Source organism: Podarcis tiliguerta, assembly GCF_965153285.1.
Source record: "Podarcis tiliguerta genome assembly, chromosome: 1".
Lineage (NCBI taxonomy): Eukaryota > Metazoa > Chordata > Lepidosauria > Squamata > Lacertidae > Podarcis > Podarcis tiliguerta.
In genome coordinates, this window is record NC_139534.1 from 125,672,135 (window position 1) to 125,685,537 (window position 13,403).

The 13,403-nt window shown below is 46.8% G+C and overlaps 1 protein-coding gene and 1 long non-coding RNA gene across 5 annotated transcripts in view; both read right to left on the minus strand.

The window, feature by feature from the left end:
* Positions 1-2,262: 2,262 nt before the first annotated feature.
* LOC310677819 lies at positions 2,263-3,444 on the minus strand. The gene is made up of 2 exons (XR_014511478.1): positions 3,401-3,444; positions 2,263-3,264 (listed from the first exon to the last, which is right to left on the minus strand). It is a non-coding gene; the product is annotated as an uncharacterized lncRNA (long non-coding RNA).
* Positions 3,445-5,341: 1,897 nt separating this feature from the next.
* Positions 5,342-13,403, minus strand: part of SYT16 (synaptotagmin 16) — a 109,011-nt gene continuing 100,949 nt past the window's right edge. For 2 of the 4 annotated variants that reach the window (XM_083436827.1, XM_083436826.1), the window contains 2 exons: positions 12,800-12,989; positions 5,342-7,128 (listed from right to left, as the gene is read on the minus strand). In XM_083436827.1, coding sequence (XP_083292953.1) covers positions 6,815-7,128; positions 12,800-12,989 — 504 coding nt within the window. In that variant the 3' untranslated portion in view covers positions 5,342-6,814. The remainder of the gene's footprint in view (positions 7,129-12,799; positions 12,990-13,403) is intronic. The other 2 variants (XM_083436825.1, XM_083436828.1) reach the window with 1 other exon arrangement.

Below are 13,403 nucleotides of genomic sequence, written 5' to 3' on the forward strand. Positions count from 1 at the left end.
GGGGGGGCCGCGCTCGCACTCGCAGCTCTCTGCCCCTACCTGGCTCACTCACTCTCTCTCACTGCAGTGCTGGCTGTGCGAATCCGATCCGAGCCGCCGGGTCGCCGCCCACTGTGGAGGGGGGGGTGCCAGGTGTGCGGTGCGCAGAGAGCGCGAGGGACTATCTGGGGGAGGGACAGTGCAGCGGGGGGGCGCAAATTACTTGCCTTGCCCCGGGCGCTGACAACCCACGCTACACCACTGTGCGGAAGGATCCCAGTTCTATCCTTCCCCAGTTTAAGTGGTCAGGTGGCAGGTGATGGGGAAAGAGCCTTCTCAGACCTGGGGAGTTGTTGCTAAACAATCCTGGAACAGATAGACAAAACGTTCTGGCTCGGCTTCGTATTCCTTTATCAAGATTGGAGGAAGGAATGGGATCGATGCTAATCCGGTTAAAATTCTCTTTCCTCTGGGGGTGGGGGGAATCTTGTAATGCAAACTCCATGCATTACAAGAGTCAGAATGATCCATCTGCAAAGCACATTGCTGCATTTTGTAGAGGAGGCTCTAAGCAAAGAGCGAAAGGATCGTTCCTGAATGCCCCCCAACCCAAAGAGCGTGCTTTGCAAAGAGAATAATGAAAGGGTACTTTGCTTACCGCTTGACTCAAGAGAAACCAGATACCGTATTTTTCGTTCTATAAGACGCACCAGACCATAAGACGCACCTAGTTTTGGGAGGAGGAAAACAAGAAAAAAAAATATTCTGAATCTCAGAAGCCAGAACAGCAAGAGGGATCGCTGCGCAGTGAAAGGAGCAATCCCTCTTGCTGTTCTGGCTTCTGGGATAGCTGCGCAGCCTGCATTCGCTCCATAAGACGCACACACATTTCCCCTTACTTTTTAGGAGGGAAAAAGTGAGTCTTATAGAGCAAAAAATACGGTAATTGGTCGAGTTCAATGCACAAGCAGACTCTGTGGATGCTGTATTTGCATCCTGACGTCTACTGTGGCTTTGGTACTCCATGCAAATGTCTTCAATTGCTTGTGTATGCGGCTGCAATACTGGAAAAGTGTGCTGCTGCGGCCGCCAGTTTGCAGTGATGTGAGAGCCCTGACCCAGCCATTTTTGCTTTGCACCGACAGCTTGGGACTCAAACATTTAAGGAAAGGTTCTTTCTAGATCAGGCAAGCAAACCCCATGTGCAACTTTTGTAACCTTCTCCAAGCTGTGCAAAGTGGAAATGGTTTCCCCCAAAGGCTTGGTGTGGCCTAGTCACTAGAAGCAATGGATACTGACAGTCCCAGTCACTGGAAAGAAAGGACTCCGCTGCATCAATAATAATAATAATTTTTTTTAAAGTGTTTTAAATGCATTATAGCACTGTGACACCAGATGGCGCTGTGGAGTTCCGTCTTTCGGTAACATGATTTTCCCCTTACAAGGTTTATGATGCGTTTTCCCAAAACATTTTTTTGATGTGTCTAGATCCAGCCAAAGTCTCCGCAATGCAATACAAGGAACTGGAGTGATCTCAAATGGCAGTTATTTCTACCTAAGTGCACTTTGGATTGCAACCTAACTAGCAGAGTGGGACTGAATACTAGTTTGCGTGAACAGAGTGGATAAGAACAGTCAGATCTGGATTTGGCTGGCAAAAGAGAGAAAGAGAGAGAATTGGTTTTTTAAAAGTGCTCATATTGCTTTGGGAGTGGTACTGTGCCCTGTCAACCTCCACATTTGTGAACCCACAACTTAAACCCACAAACCACCTCCTGCAAGCCTCTTTAACTTTGCTTTGTTGCTTTGAAATTCTCACTGCACAGCAAAGGGAGACGGGAAGTACTGTATTTTTTGCTCTATAAGACTCACTTTTTCCATCCTAAAAAGTAAGGGGAAATGTGTGTGCGTCTTATGGAGCGAATGCAGGCTGTGCAGCTATCCCAGAAGCCAGAACAGCAAGAGGGATTGCTGCTTTCACTGCGCAGCGATCCCTCTTGCTGTTCTGGCTTCTGAGATTCAGAATATTTTATTTCTTGTTTTCCTCCTCCAAAAACTAGGTGCGTCTTGTGGTCTGATGCGTCTTATAGAGCAAAAAATACGGTATTTCGCTGCTTGGGATCAACAATTGCAAGTAGTTTCTGAACTCCGCATCAATAAGATCCATCCCTTCTGCATCCCATCACCTCTTTGGGCGGTTTTGTGCATGTGTGTGTGTGTGTGTGTGTATGTGTATATATATTTGCTGTAAAGCAGACAGCACTCTATACTTGCACATGACAGTTAAGAGAAATCTTGCAAGTTTAATGTTGCACATTCAGAATGATCTCACACAAAAGTAAGTATCTGAAAACGGTCAAGGTGTACATTTCGTTTCTATCGGTAAAAACTAAAACAATGCATACATTTAAACCAAGGGTATTCTGATGCAAGAACAAAACTACAATTATATAGATTTCAAAAAAATTAATAATAATTAGGTATTGCCCATAAACTGTGCTTAATTTATCCTGAAGATTTTGATCCCAATTCTTACCGATCAGCTACTCTGATGAACTGTGCTTCTGCATTTAGCAAGTCTAAAAAGGGGCTCCTTTGACTGGATGGAGGGTTGACCCCATGCTCATGCACCCATTTCACTGACATGCTTAAGGGACAGGCACGCTGCATAAGGGACTTTGGGGGTGAACGCTCTTGCAGAGCCAACCATTTACTGACTGAGGACAAGGGCACGGAACATTTCTGGCTCCAGTGATCTCCTCCCAGCCCTGCCAGCCAATTTGAGATGCCCTAAGCTCAGTCCTTCTCAATTGCTGGTCACAGGGCTGGCCAAGCTGCTTTCTGCAGGGATTGTGTCCCCCACAGAGAACTTGCCAATCCAGCCAGGTCTCTCCCTGCCCCCCAAACCTGATCTCAAACGCAGCATCAGGTGTGCAGGGCAGGTGGGCATGGTTTGGGGAAAATGTCCTTGCAGGCTGAAATGCACGGGCTGTAGGTTCCCCACCTCTGACATGGAAGCAGCACCCCAAATCCCACCCCCTGCTGCACTCACCCCACACATCAGACAGGGCTATGGGGCTCATAGGCTGTTTGCTGGATCTTGGGGCTCCTCCCCAGTGGCCCAGTGCACCCTTCTTGTGGCTGCACATGCCTGCAAATACATGTGACATTTCCTGGGATGACTACGTCCAACCTCCCAGCAAGCAAATCAGAATGAATGCTCCTTTTCTTCCCTGGAAAACCTGTCCAAACATATCCGAGATAAATGCTAAATAAACACGTTGTCTGGAAGCAACCCCAGGCAAGTGGCAACTCATCACACATGGCGGGCAGGAGTTATGCAGCACCTGTGTGTGTAGCAACACCCCCCAAGCAAGGTGAGATTGGTGAGTACGAGGTGCCCGTTTTTGGCTGTGCGCACACAACATTTTATTCTAGACTCAATGGAGATCAAGTACTTGTTTTCATAGAATCATAGAGTTGGAAGAGACCACAAGGGCCATCGAGTCCAACCCCCTGCCAAGCAGGAAACACCATCAGAGCACTCCTGACATATGGTTGTCAAGCCTCTGCTTAAAGACCTCCAAAGAAGGAGACTCCACCACACTCCTTGGCAGCAAATTCCATTGTCGAACAGCTCTTACTGTCAGGAAGTTCTTCCTAATGTTTAGGTGGAATCTTCTTTCTTGTAGTTTGGATCCATTGCTCCGTGTCCGCTTCTCTGGAGCAGCAGAAAACAACCTTTCTCCCTCCTCTATGTGACATCCTTTTATATATTTGAACATGGCTATCATATCACCCCTTAACCTCCTCTTCTCCAGGCTAAACATGCCCAGCTCCCTTAGCCATTCCTCATAAGGCATCATTTCCAGGCCTTTGACCATTTTGATTGCCCTCCTCTGGACATGTTCCAGTTTGTCAGTGTCCTTCTTGAACTGTGGTGCCCAGAACTGGACACAGTACTCCAGGTGACATCTGATCAGAGCAGAATACAGTGGCACTATTACTTCCCTTGATCTAGATGCTATACTCCTATTGATGCAGCGTGTTTTCTTCTTCCACACGCAATCTAGAACTACTGCATATTTTTCCTGATCTCTGGACAGCGTTTTTGGAGGAACAGGTTTCAACATGAAAAGCTCGTGGCAGATTGAGTCTGCATTACCATGCAAGTGTGTCCGTTTAAAAAATGATGAAATTCTATGTAGGCAGTCCCTTCGGGGTGTTGGTGTGTCTATCCAAGCCTGCCCAATGATATGTGAGAGCCATACACCGAGATCGTAAGCACCACTTCCTTCTTCATTCACTTGGGGCAGGTTCGGGGATGGAAAAGCATGGATAACCTACCCAACAGAGGGTTTTCAATTGGTTCTCAAGCAATCACACTCATCATTGTGGATAGCAGGCTCTAGAATCAATCTGCATCGAAAGGAGCCTGTTGAGGACGAGTGGGAACAATTCTGGATTCAGAAACAAGTTAGGTTTTTGTGCTGCAAACGAGTGTGTGTTCAGCCTTTGCGCAGAAATGCCCACCTCTGTGTGCAAAGGCTGGCAAATGAACAATTGGGCCTTTTGCCTCGGAAATTAAGGAGCTGCGGAATGGATTTCAGCCAAAGCCCCTCTCTCAATAAAAATAATTTGGGAAGCAGCCCTGGTTCTGGAATTCCCACTGGTGGATTTGGCAAGGAAAGAAAACACAGAGGTCTGAAGACGGACAACACAAGCCACACCTCCTTATAATTGTGCCATCCATCAAATTGCTGCATCACATTCTCACGCAACTATTTGAACATTGCGGATGATGGGGAGATGTTGAAAGGTTTTGCATCTTCCCAACTACCGATGGAGGAGTTCTTTGCTCATTTTGGATCCACTGCTATTCTTGGCACATATCCAAGTTTGAGCACAGCCTATAGGCACTTGGAAGTTTAAAGGGTGGGGGCAGGGATCTACAGATCTCCCAAAGGTGATCTGTTGGTCCGCATGCTTCAAATCACTGTTGTCCCTCAACCCCTTTCCAAGCCGGCAGTTGCAGCAAACGATGTTTTGTCTCAGGAATAGAAAATAAAACCCCAGGTTGTTGTTGTTGTTGTTTTAAAAAAAGAATAGATGAGTAATATGCAGTGCTAGACCAATGACATCATCTGCATAATTTCAGATTGTAAGGGTTAGAAGGGACCTAAGGGGTCATCTAGTCCAACCCCGACAATGCAGGAATCCTAGCTAAAGCATCCCCAAAAGATGGCCATGCACTGAAGGAGCTTGCTTCGCTTACTGGTCCGTGATGCTTAAAGGAGGTCATTTTTGTCTGTGCTGGTTTTTCCTGGGCCCTGTTTTCCAAGGCTAGGATTGATTTCAGCTATTTGGGGGCGGGGGACTTAATTGGTATTCTATTGAGTTCTGACCCGATGTACTGCACATTCAGGGCCCGCTTTTTTCAGATGATTCTCCTTTCCTCGTGGGAGGTCTAGAGGACACACCAGTCTAGAAGCTAGACAAAATCTTTGCAGTCTCTGCTCCCAGAGAGGGAACTCCTGACTCTCTACTCAGATTCAACGAACTCCAGTAACGAAACCATCTATTAGCTAAACCATACAAATGGCACCATCCACACACCCTCTATGTTCTGAGTGCACAAGCCAAGCTTTGCCAGACGTTTTTCTGTGTGCAGCTTTGTGCCTCAACTTGTTAAAACAAAGTTTCTAGCCCTCATGGGCTTATACTAGGAATTCTGCACTTGTGGCCCTCCAAGTATCGTTGGATTGCCATCCCATCATCTCTGATCATTGACTGTGGCTGTTTGGGCTGAGTTATAGGTGTGGCTCAGCAAAAGCACATAGGCCATGCTCAGTTTAGAAAACGGAAGGACCACACTTGGAGGAGGCTGAGAAATTAAAAAGGAAGACTTGAGCAGGGTCTATCATGGTCAGGCCAGCTTTTACGCCCAGTTTCTCCGACTATCCTACACTATAGTGCTGACGGCCAGCCTTCTAGATACTGTCTCCCCCCTTCCATGGCTTCTACCAAACATTCCCGTCGGAACCATTCATTCTTTCCATTCTTTGCCAAGCAGCCTCTTCCGAACGTCATCTCAGCGGCTGCCATCGTATAAGCAAATTGGAGTTGAGCCAAATGTTCCCCAGCAAGCATTATTTTTGGCATGGAAAAAGGGGATGGGAGGGTTTTGAAGAGAAAAACTGTACCCTTGAAGCATACTTCTTGCATGACAACTTGCTGCTGTTTACTGCCCCTCTTCCACTGGCCAACCAATCAGATTTGGCTACATGATGGCATCGCCAAAGACAAAGAAAGCCTCGTTTGGAAGCGGGGAATCTCAGGCCTTGCAATCTGGTCCTCAAAACTCAACACCCTGGCCGGAATGCATCCTTTCAACCCTAAAAACGTCTCTTGCTGGTGTGGACAAGGACTGTGTGCTGTGAGTGTCTAGAAACTCAGCCTACTGGACAAATGTAACGTTCGCCTCCCATTGCCCCCACCCTCCAAATTTGCCTCAACAGTCGCATGTGGCCCTCGGGAGGTTGCCGAGAGCAGAATGAGGCCCCGGGAGCAGAAAAGGTTCATCAGCCCTGGCCTACTTCTCTGAGGGGCCGGATCCGAGTGCCAATCCTGCTCTGCCTTTGCCAATGGCGGTCGTTTTGAGAGATCTTTTGTGGAAGGGAAGAGTGCAAATACAACTAGTAAAAATCATCAGAAGTCCAGTTCATAACAGGAACTTGGCAGTCCTTCATGTTTGGGACGCCGGGGAGGGTTGGCCTACCCCTCTGGGCCTCGGGAGGAGACAACCGCCATGCCGGGACCTCGGAGGCCCTTCCCCTTAGGATTCCAGGAGAGTGTGCCACCGGCACACCTGCTGAGCCTTACATTCCTTCATCTCCTGCCAGTGGCTCAGCTCTTCCTCCCCGCTACTGTTCTGCCCCATGGAGAGCCAGCCAATCATCTCCTTGCGCTTGATGCTGCGGCGGTTGTAGACGGAGATCATCAGCGTGACGTCCGAGAGCTGGAACAAGGCAACCTGGAAGACGAAAGTCTCTTTGTAGACGGGATTCGGCTGCCCTCGGCGGAGGGACGTCTTGCAGCGGGACATCTCCTGGCCGACGGAGTTGAGGAGGCAGAGCTTTCCGTAAGTGTCTGCAGGACAAAAATGGACATGCAAAGAAAGGGGGAAGGGACAGGTTATTGCAGGGGTCAGCAACCTTTTTCCCAAAAAAAATGTTTTATTGCTTTTCCACATTTATAACAAATATAACATAAAAAACACACAAAAGAAAACACATTACAGTACTAAAAAGAAACAAAAATATAAACACATATTACTTGTTAAACCCAATTTATCTTTCATTGTTAACCGATGTCCTCGAATCCCCCCTAACTGAATTTCAATTGTAACAGCTCTCAAAAATCATCTTTCTAGTAAAATTAACTCCTTCAATTTACTATTTACCTTCTTCAGCAGAGGGCGGTCCACCGTCCCTCAGACCTTGTGGGGGGCCGGACTATAGTTTGGGAAAAAATACGAACGAATTCCTATGCCCCACAAATAACCCCAAGATATGTTTTATAATAATAATAATAATAATAATAATAATAATAATAATAATAATTTATTATTTGTACCCCGCCCATCTGGCTGGGTTTCCCCAGCCACTCTGGGCGGCTTCCAACAAAGATGAAAAATACACTAAAAGCACGCATTCTACTCATGTAAAAACACTCAATCTTCCCCTGAGAGCATCCCGCTCCTTTCTCTTTGTGACGCGCTCTTTTCCACACCTCTGCGCCTGAGAAACAAGGTGCAATGTCTCGCTTCTGGCGTGAAAACACTTGTATACGGCTCAGAAGCAAGGAGTTCCTCTCTAGGCACCTGCCTCTTCTGTCACTGCTGCTATCATCAGTGTTTGTGCGTCTGTTTTTCTGTGCATGTTTTGAATGAACAGCCTTCAGACATTTTGCTACAAGTTCTAGGATGAACACATCAGTGTACCTGAGTGTGCATTTGGGAAACATACAGGCGGGCCTCCCCCAGACATGTAATTCTATTACGTATGTTTGTTTGAATATTGTAATATTTTTTATTCAGAAGCTTTTAAAAAGTCTGCTTTTATTGCTTTTTAAATGAATATCTTTTACTATTTTATGTAAACCTAAGTGGTTGGGTGTGCTTTTTTCAGTGACGTAAAAATCTAAGTACCGTTTTTTTTTGCTCTATAAGACTCACTTTTTCCCTCCTAAAAAGTAAGGGGAAATGTGTGTGTGTGTTATGGAGCGAATGCAGGCTGCGCAGCTATCCCAGAAGCCAGAACAGCAAGAGGGATCGCTGCTTTCACTGCACAGCGATCCCTCTTGCTGTTCTGGCTTCTGAGATTCAGAATGTTTTTTTTCTTGTTTTCCTCCTCCAAAAACTAGGTGCGTCTTGTGGTCTGGTGCGTCTTATAGAGCGAAAAGTACGGCAGACAAGAAACAAAGCGATTTGGGGAATGAGAGAGCGATCTCTTTTACAGTTCTCTTTTAGTATTTTATTTATTGTAGCTTTTTTCCTGGCGGAAGAGTTATCAGGTTAACTCTTCCCTGGAAAGATGCGCTCAGTGTGCCCCCTTTAAGATACAAGGGTTGGACCCCATCACTGCACACACTATCACACACCAGTCCTTGCTACTTATCTGGCTGTTTCAGTCCTCTAGTGTCAAACACGGACCTGGGAGATCAGGGTTGAAATCCCCACTTAGTGGCCGCCAAGACCATATAACACTGGTCCTTAAAGACTTACATTGGCTCCCAGTATGTTTCTGAGCACAATTCAAAGTGTTGGTGCTGACCTTGAAAGCTTTAAACGGCCTCAAGGGCCCAGTATACCTGAAGGAGCGTCTCCACCCCCATCGTTCTGCCTGGACACTGAGGTCCAGTGCCGAGGGCCTTCTGGCGGTTCCCTCACTGCGAGAAGCCAAGTTACAGGGAATCAGGCAGAGGGCCTTCTCGGTAGTGGCACCCTCCCTCTGGAATGCCCTTCCACCAGATGTCCAGAAAATAAACAACTATAGTCATACCTCATGTTACGTTTGCTTCATGTTACGTTTTTTCAGGTTGCGTCCTGCGGCGACCCGGAAGTACCAGAAAGGGTTTCTCTGCTTGCGCATGTGCAGTAGCGCTAAATCACGCTTCGCGTGTGCACACAAGCGCCAAATCACACTACGCACCTGCACAGATACAGCGCTTCAGGTAGCGGGCTTTTCATGTTGCGAACGGGCCTCCGGAACGGATCCCGTTCACAACCAGAGGTACCACTGTATCTGACTTTTAGAAGACATCTGAGGGCAGCCCTGTTTAGGGAGTTTTTTAATGTTTGATGTTTTATTGTGTTTTTAATATTCTGTTGGGAGCCGCCCAGAGTTGCTGGGGAAACCAGATGGGCGGGGTATAAAATTATTATTATTGTTGTTGTTGTTGTTGTTGTCATTGCTGCCATAAAGCTCATTGAGTGGCCTTGGGCTGGTCATTGTTTCTCAGCCTAACCTACCTCACAGGGTTGTTGTGGGGATCAAATGGGGGGAGGGGAAGCATTTACGGCACCTTGACATCCTTGGAGGCAAATTTGGGATACAAAACAATTACAATAATAAACGGGTACCTGCGCTGTCCTTCACCCTCAGATTACTTGTTCATTTAAAATATGTACATACTGTTCCCATTTCAGATCAGAAGAAAAACAAGAACATGGAAAATAATTTGCTGCCCAACTCTATGAAAATGCATAGGAGGTGGCCAAGATGATCAAGGGTCTGGGAATGGTTGAGGGAGCTTAGCTTGGAAAAGAGGAGACCGAGAGGGGATATGAAATCCATCTCAATATATCTCAAGGGCTGTCACATGGAAGATGGAGCGAACTGGTTTTCTCCTGCCCTGTGGAGGGAGCACGTAGCTATTGTAGCTAGAAGCTTTTTTGCTGGAGACACTGCAGAATAATGGCTTGCTGCGTAACTTGGGGAATACATAGACTGTAGGACTCGAACCCATGGACTCGAACCCATGGCTTCAAGTTGCAAGAAAGAGGTGTGACGTTAACATATGAGAGTGCTGGAGGTGAAATAGTTAGACAGGTTACCCAATCGGAACCCAGGGGGGTGGAGTCAGAGGAACTATAAAACCAGCTCTGGGCGGTTCGTTGGGAGATTGGTTGGAGTGGGAGTGAATAGAGTCTGTGGGCAGTATAGAGAATAGAGTCTGAGTTAGTGTAGCGAAATAAGTCAGGAACTGTTAGGGCTAGGAAGACAAGTAAATATCTGAGAGGTGGTTTAGTGAGTGAGAGCAGGTAGCGGAAGTTATAGGTCTGGATAGGCACCCCATGACTGTAATGGACCGATACCGTTTATGAAACCACACGCTTGTTAAACTGCAATAAAGAAACAGAAGTTTATGTTCCAATTTAACCCTGACTGGACTCAGTATTGTACCAGGTAGGGAGGGCCTGGGTGGTGGCAGCAAGAAATAAAGTGGTGGCACAGGGATCAATAGATGGTGAAACTGAGGAGATTTCACCCCTCCCATATCCAAGAATCTCCTGAGGAGTCTGCTGATTCTGCAGAGAGGAGAAGGCGTGTTCTGCTCTCTACTTATTCTGCTCCAGCACCACATCAAAGAGTCAGTGAGTCGGTCAGTCAGTCAGTCAGTGTGTCGGAGAGACTGAGTGTTAGAGATTGTGTGTTTAGATAAGGTTGCTGCTAAGAGCAGCTGCAGGCACTCAGTGCGGTTTAGCATTCATTTATCCTTAGGCTCATTTAGCTCTGTATGTAGTTGTATAATAGTTGCAGATAGAATAAAGAAGATATTCTACAGAGCTGCTCTCCGAGTTGTTTATATACTCTGCTAGACTCTGCTGTACTCTGCTGTACGACGACTGTCTTGTTGGAGTGAATCCGGTGCTCACAACTCTAAGCTGTGAGTCCACAGCACTTTGACCTGTTCCTGTGCAGAAGGTGGTCTCTGGAAGTGCTACCCAGCTCACCTAGCCCAGTCGGGGCTGAAGTGGATGAGTCCAGTTAGTAACGCTGGCTCAAGGGCGATGCTGACAGAAACGTCCGGGGACCCTGTGTGATCGTCACAAGGGGATTCTGACTAAACACAGGAAGAACTTTCTGACAGTAAGACCCGTTCAGCAGTGGAACAGTCTCCCGCGAGAGGTGGTGGGCTCTCCTTCCTTGGAGGTTTTTAAGCAGAGCTTGGATGGCCAACTGCCATGGATGCTTCAGTTGAGATACCTGCATTGCAGGGGGTTGGACTAGATGACCCTCAGGGTCACTTCCAACTCCATAGTTCTATGATTCAGCCATATGGATAATGAACACAATTAATGGTGCTTCCCAAGGAACAGGGGGCCTTGAAAGCTGCAGTCAGAAGTTCTGCAAGTCAGCACGATGAAGCTCAATTCTCACCAGCAGGAACCACTGACTGGGCTCAGCGCTAAGCCCCCACGGCTTGTTAATGAGACACAAAAAGACGTCTCCAAGTGCTGCTGATGCTTTCGACTCCTACAGGATGTGATCGGCCCAAGCAAAAACCAAACAAACCATAAAATAAATGGAGGAAATGGAATTTGCTTTGCAGGGCGGAGGCCAAAGCTCAGCTGACGAGAGTTGTTAAATCATTTCACTATCAGCGTTGCGGCAGGACAACCCGCCCTTGTTTGCTACGCTCCTCCTATGTCACCAGGAAACCGTCTCTGAAAAGCAGCGTCTTATGCAATGCTCTAGGAAGCATCGTTTCCCATGAGTGACACCTATTTATTTTGCCCTGTTGCTGCCTCCAATCAAACAGGTGTTGCTGCCTTCAATAAAACAAGTATTTTTTTTTCAGGCAACACAATAAACCTGCACGAGAAGGCGTTGTTTTCTGTCCCGCTGTTTCCATTCCGCTGCAGTTCGTCTTCCGCCCAAAACTCTGTTATTTGCCTCGCTGTCCTTTGTGGCAAAACTTTGTGACTTTCACAATTGGCAAAGTCACGTCCTCAAAACATTATTCCACCCCGTTCATTTCAACGCATTGGAAATGCAATTCAAATTGAGGGTGTAGTGGCGTAATTAGTTACGTATTGTTTGCAGACTGACGGCCGCCGTGGAATGCCGGTTGTATTTGCTGTATTGATTTCTGTCCCAGACATGGGAAAAACATGTTATTTGCAGCCTGTTTCTGTTTAAATCTGAATCCTTAGACATTTCTAGGTGCAAGTGGGGATGTGTGAACACGCCCTCAAGCCCCAATCTCTCTTTGAAATTGCCTTCCACTGTCTGGAGAAATATCTCCAGCTTTTTTTATACCCCTTCTTTCTATATGAAATGCCATGGTCAATGAAATATACTCGGGAGTCGAGAGTGGATTTCATGCTCTTTATTCAGCTCATAGTGGTGAGGAGGAATGGAAGTTACCCCAAAATGTCTGCTTTATATACATTATTTACACAATGGGCCCCATGTGATTGGCTAATTCTGGGATTCTCCTGTAGGCCAATCAGGTTGCGGATTCCCTTCCACCTGGAGCTGGATTGGGTGGCTCCTGCGGACCAATCAGACTGCTGCATTCTGGAATCTATTGTTCTAGGACCAATCAGACTGCTGCATTCTGAATCCTATTGTTCTAGGGCCAATCAGACTGCTGCATTTTGGATCCTATTCAACTCAGTACATAACAGGCAACTAGATCACAGCCCCTCTGCGCCTGATCACAAGCTTCTGAATTCAAGCCCAGCCACATCTGCTAAGCTAGGAGATTTTGCATGCTGGCTACAAAAACAAAACAAAACGCTTTTACATACCAGGCGGCCTGTTAATAGCCAGGTTCCGGAAGTGGCTGCCTTTGATCATTTCGACAGACAGCCGCCCCGTCGTGGCATTGTAGGATAGGCCCACCAGCAGTTCTGGAACCCCTCCGTGTGACAGGGACTGGGTCGAAGAAGCACTGTCGCTGTGAGAGATGGCCGAGAGACTCATCTGGGAGCTTCCGCTCTGTTGGGGATGGAGAGCAGAGAGTAAGCGTTAACCAAGAGGAGGAGGGAAAGTTCTTTCATATGTGGTGGACTTGTAAAAGAGTATTGGGAAACGATCCATAATGAATTGAAAAAAATGTTTAATAGTACTTTCCCCCCCAAAACCAGAGTCCTTTCTGTTGGAGATAATTCAGACTGAAATTCGTAGGTGTCAGAAAAGGTTATTTACGTATGCCACTACTGTGGTCCATGTTTCGTTAGCCCAAAAATGGAAAACGAGCAAGGTCCCAGCCAAAGAAGAATGGCAACTTAAACTGATGGAATATGTGCGGCTTGCAGACTGAACATACAGAATAAGAGGACAAGAAGAACATACTTTTAGTGAAGATTGGAAAATGTTTACTGAATCTATGGGAAAGAACTGCGTACAGCT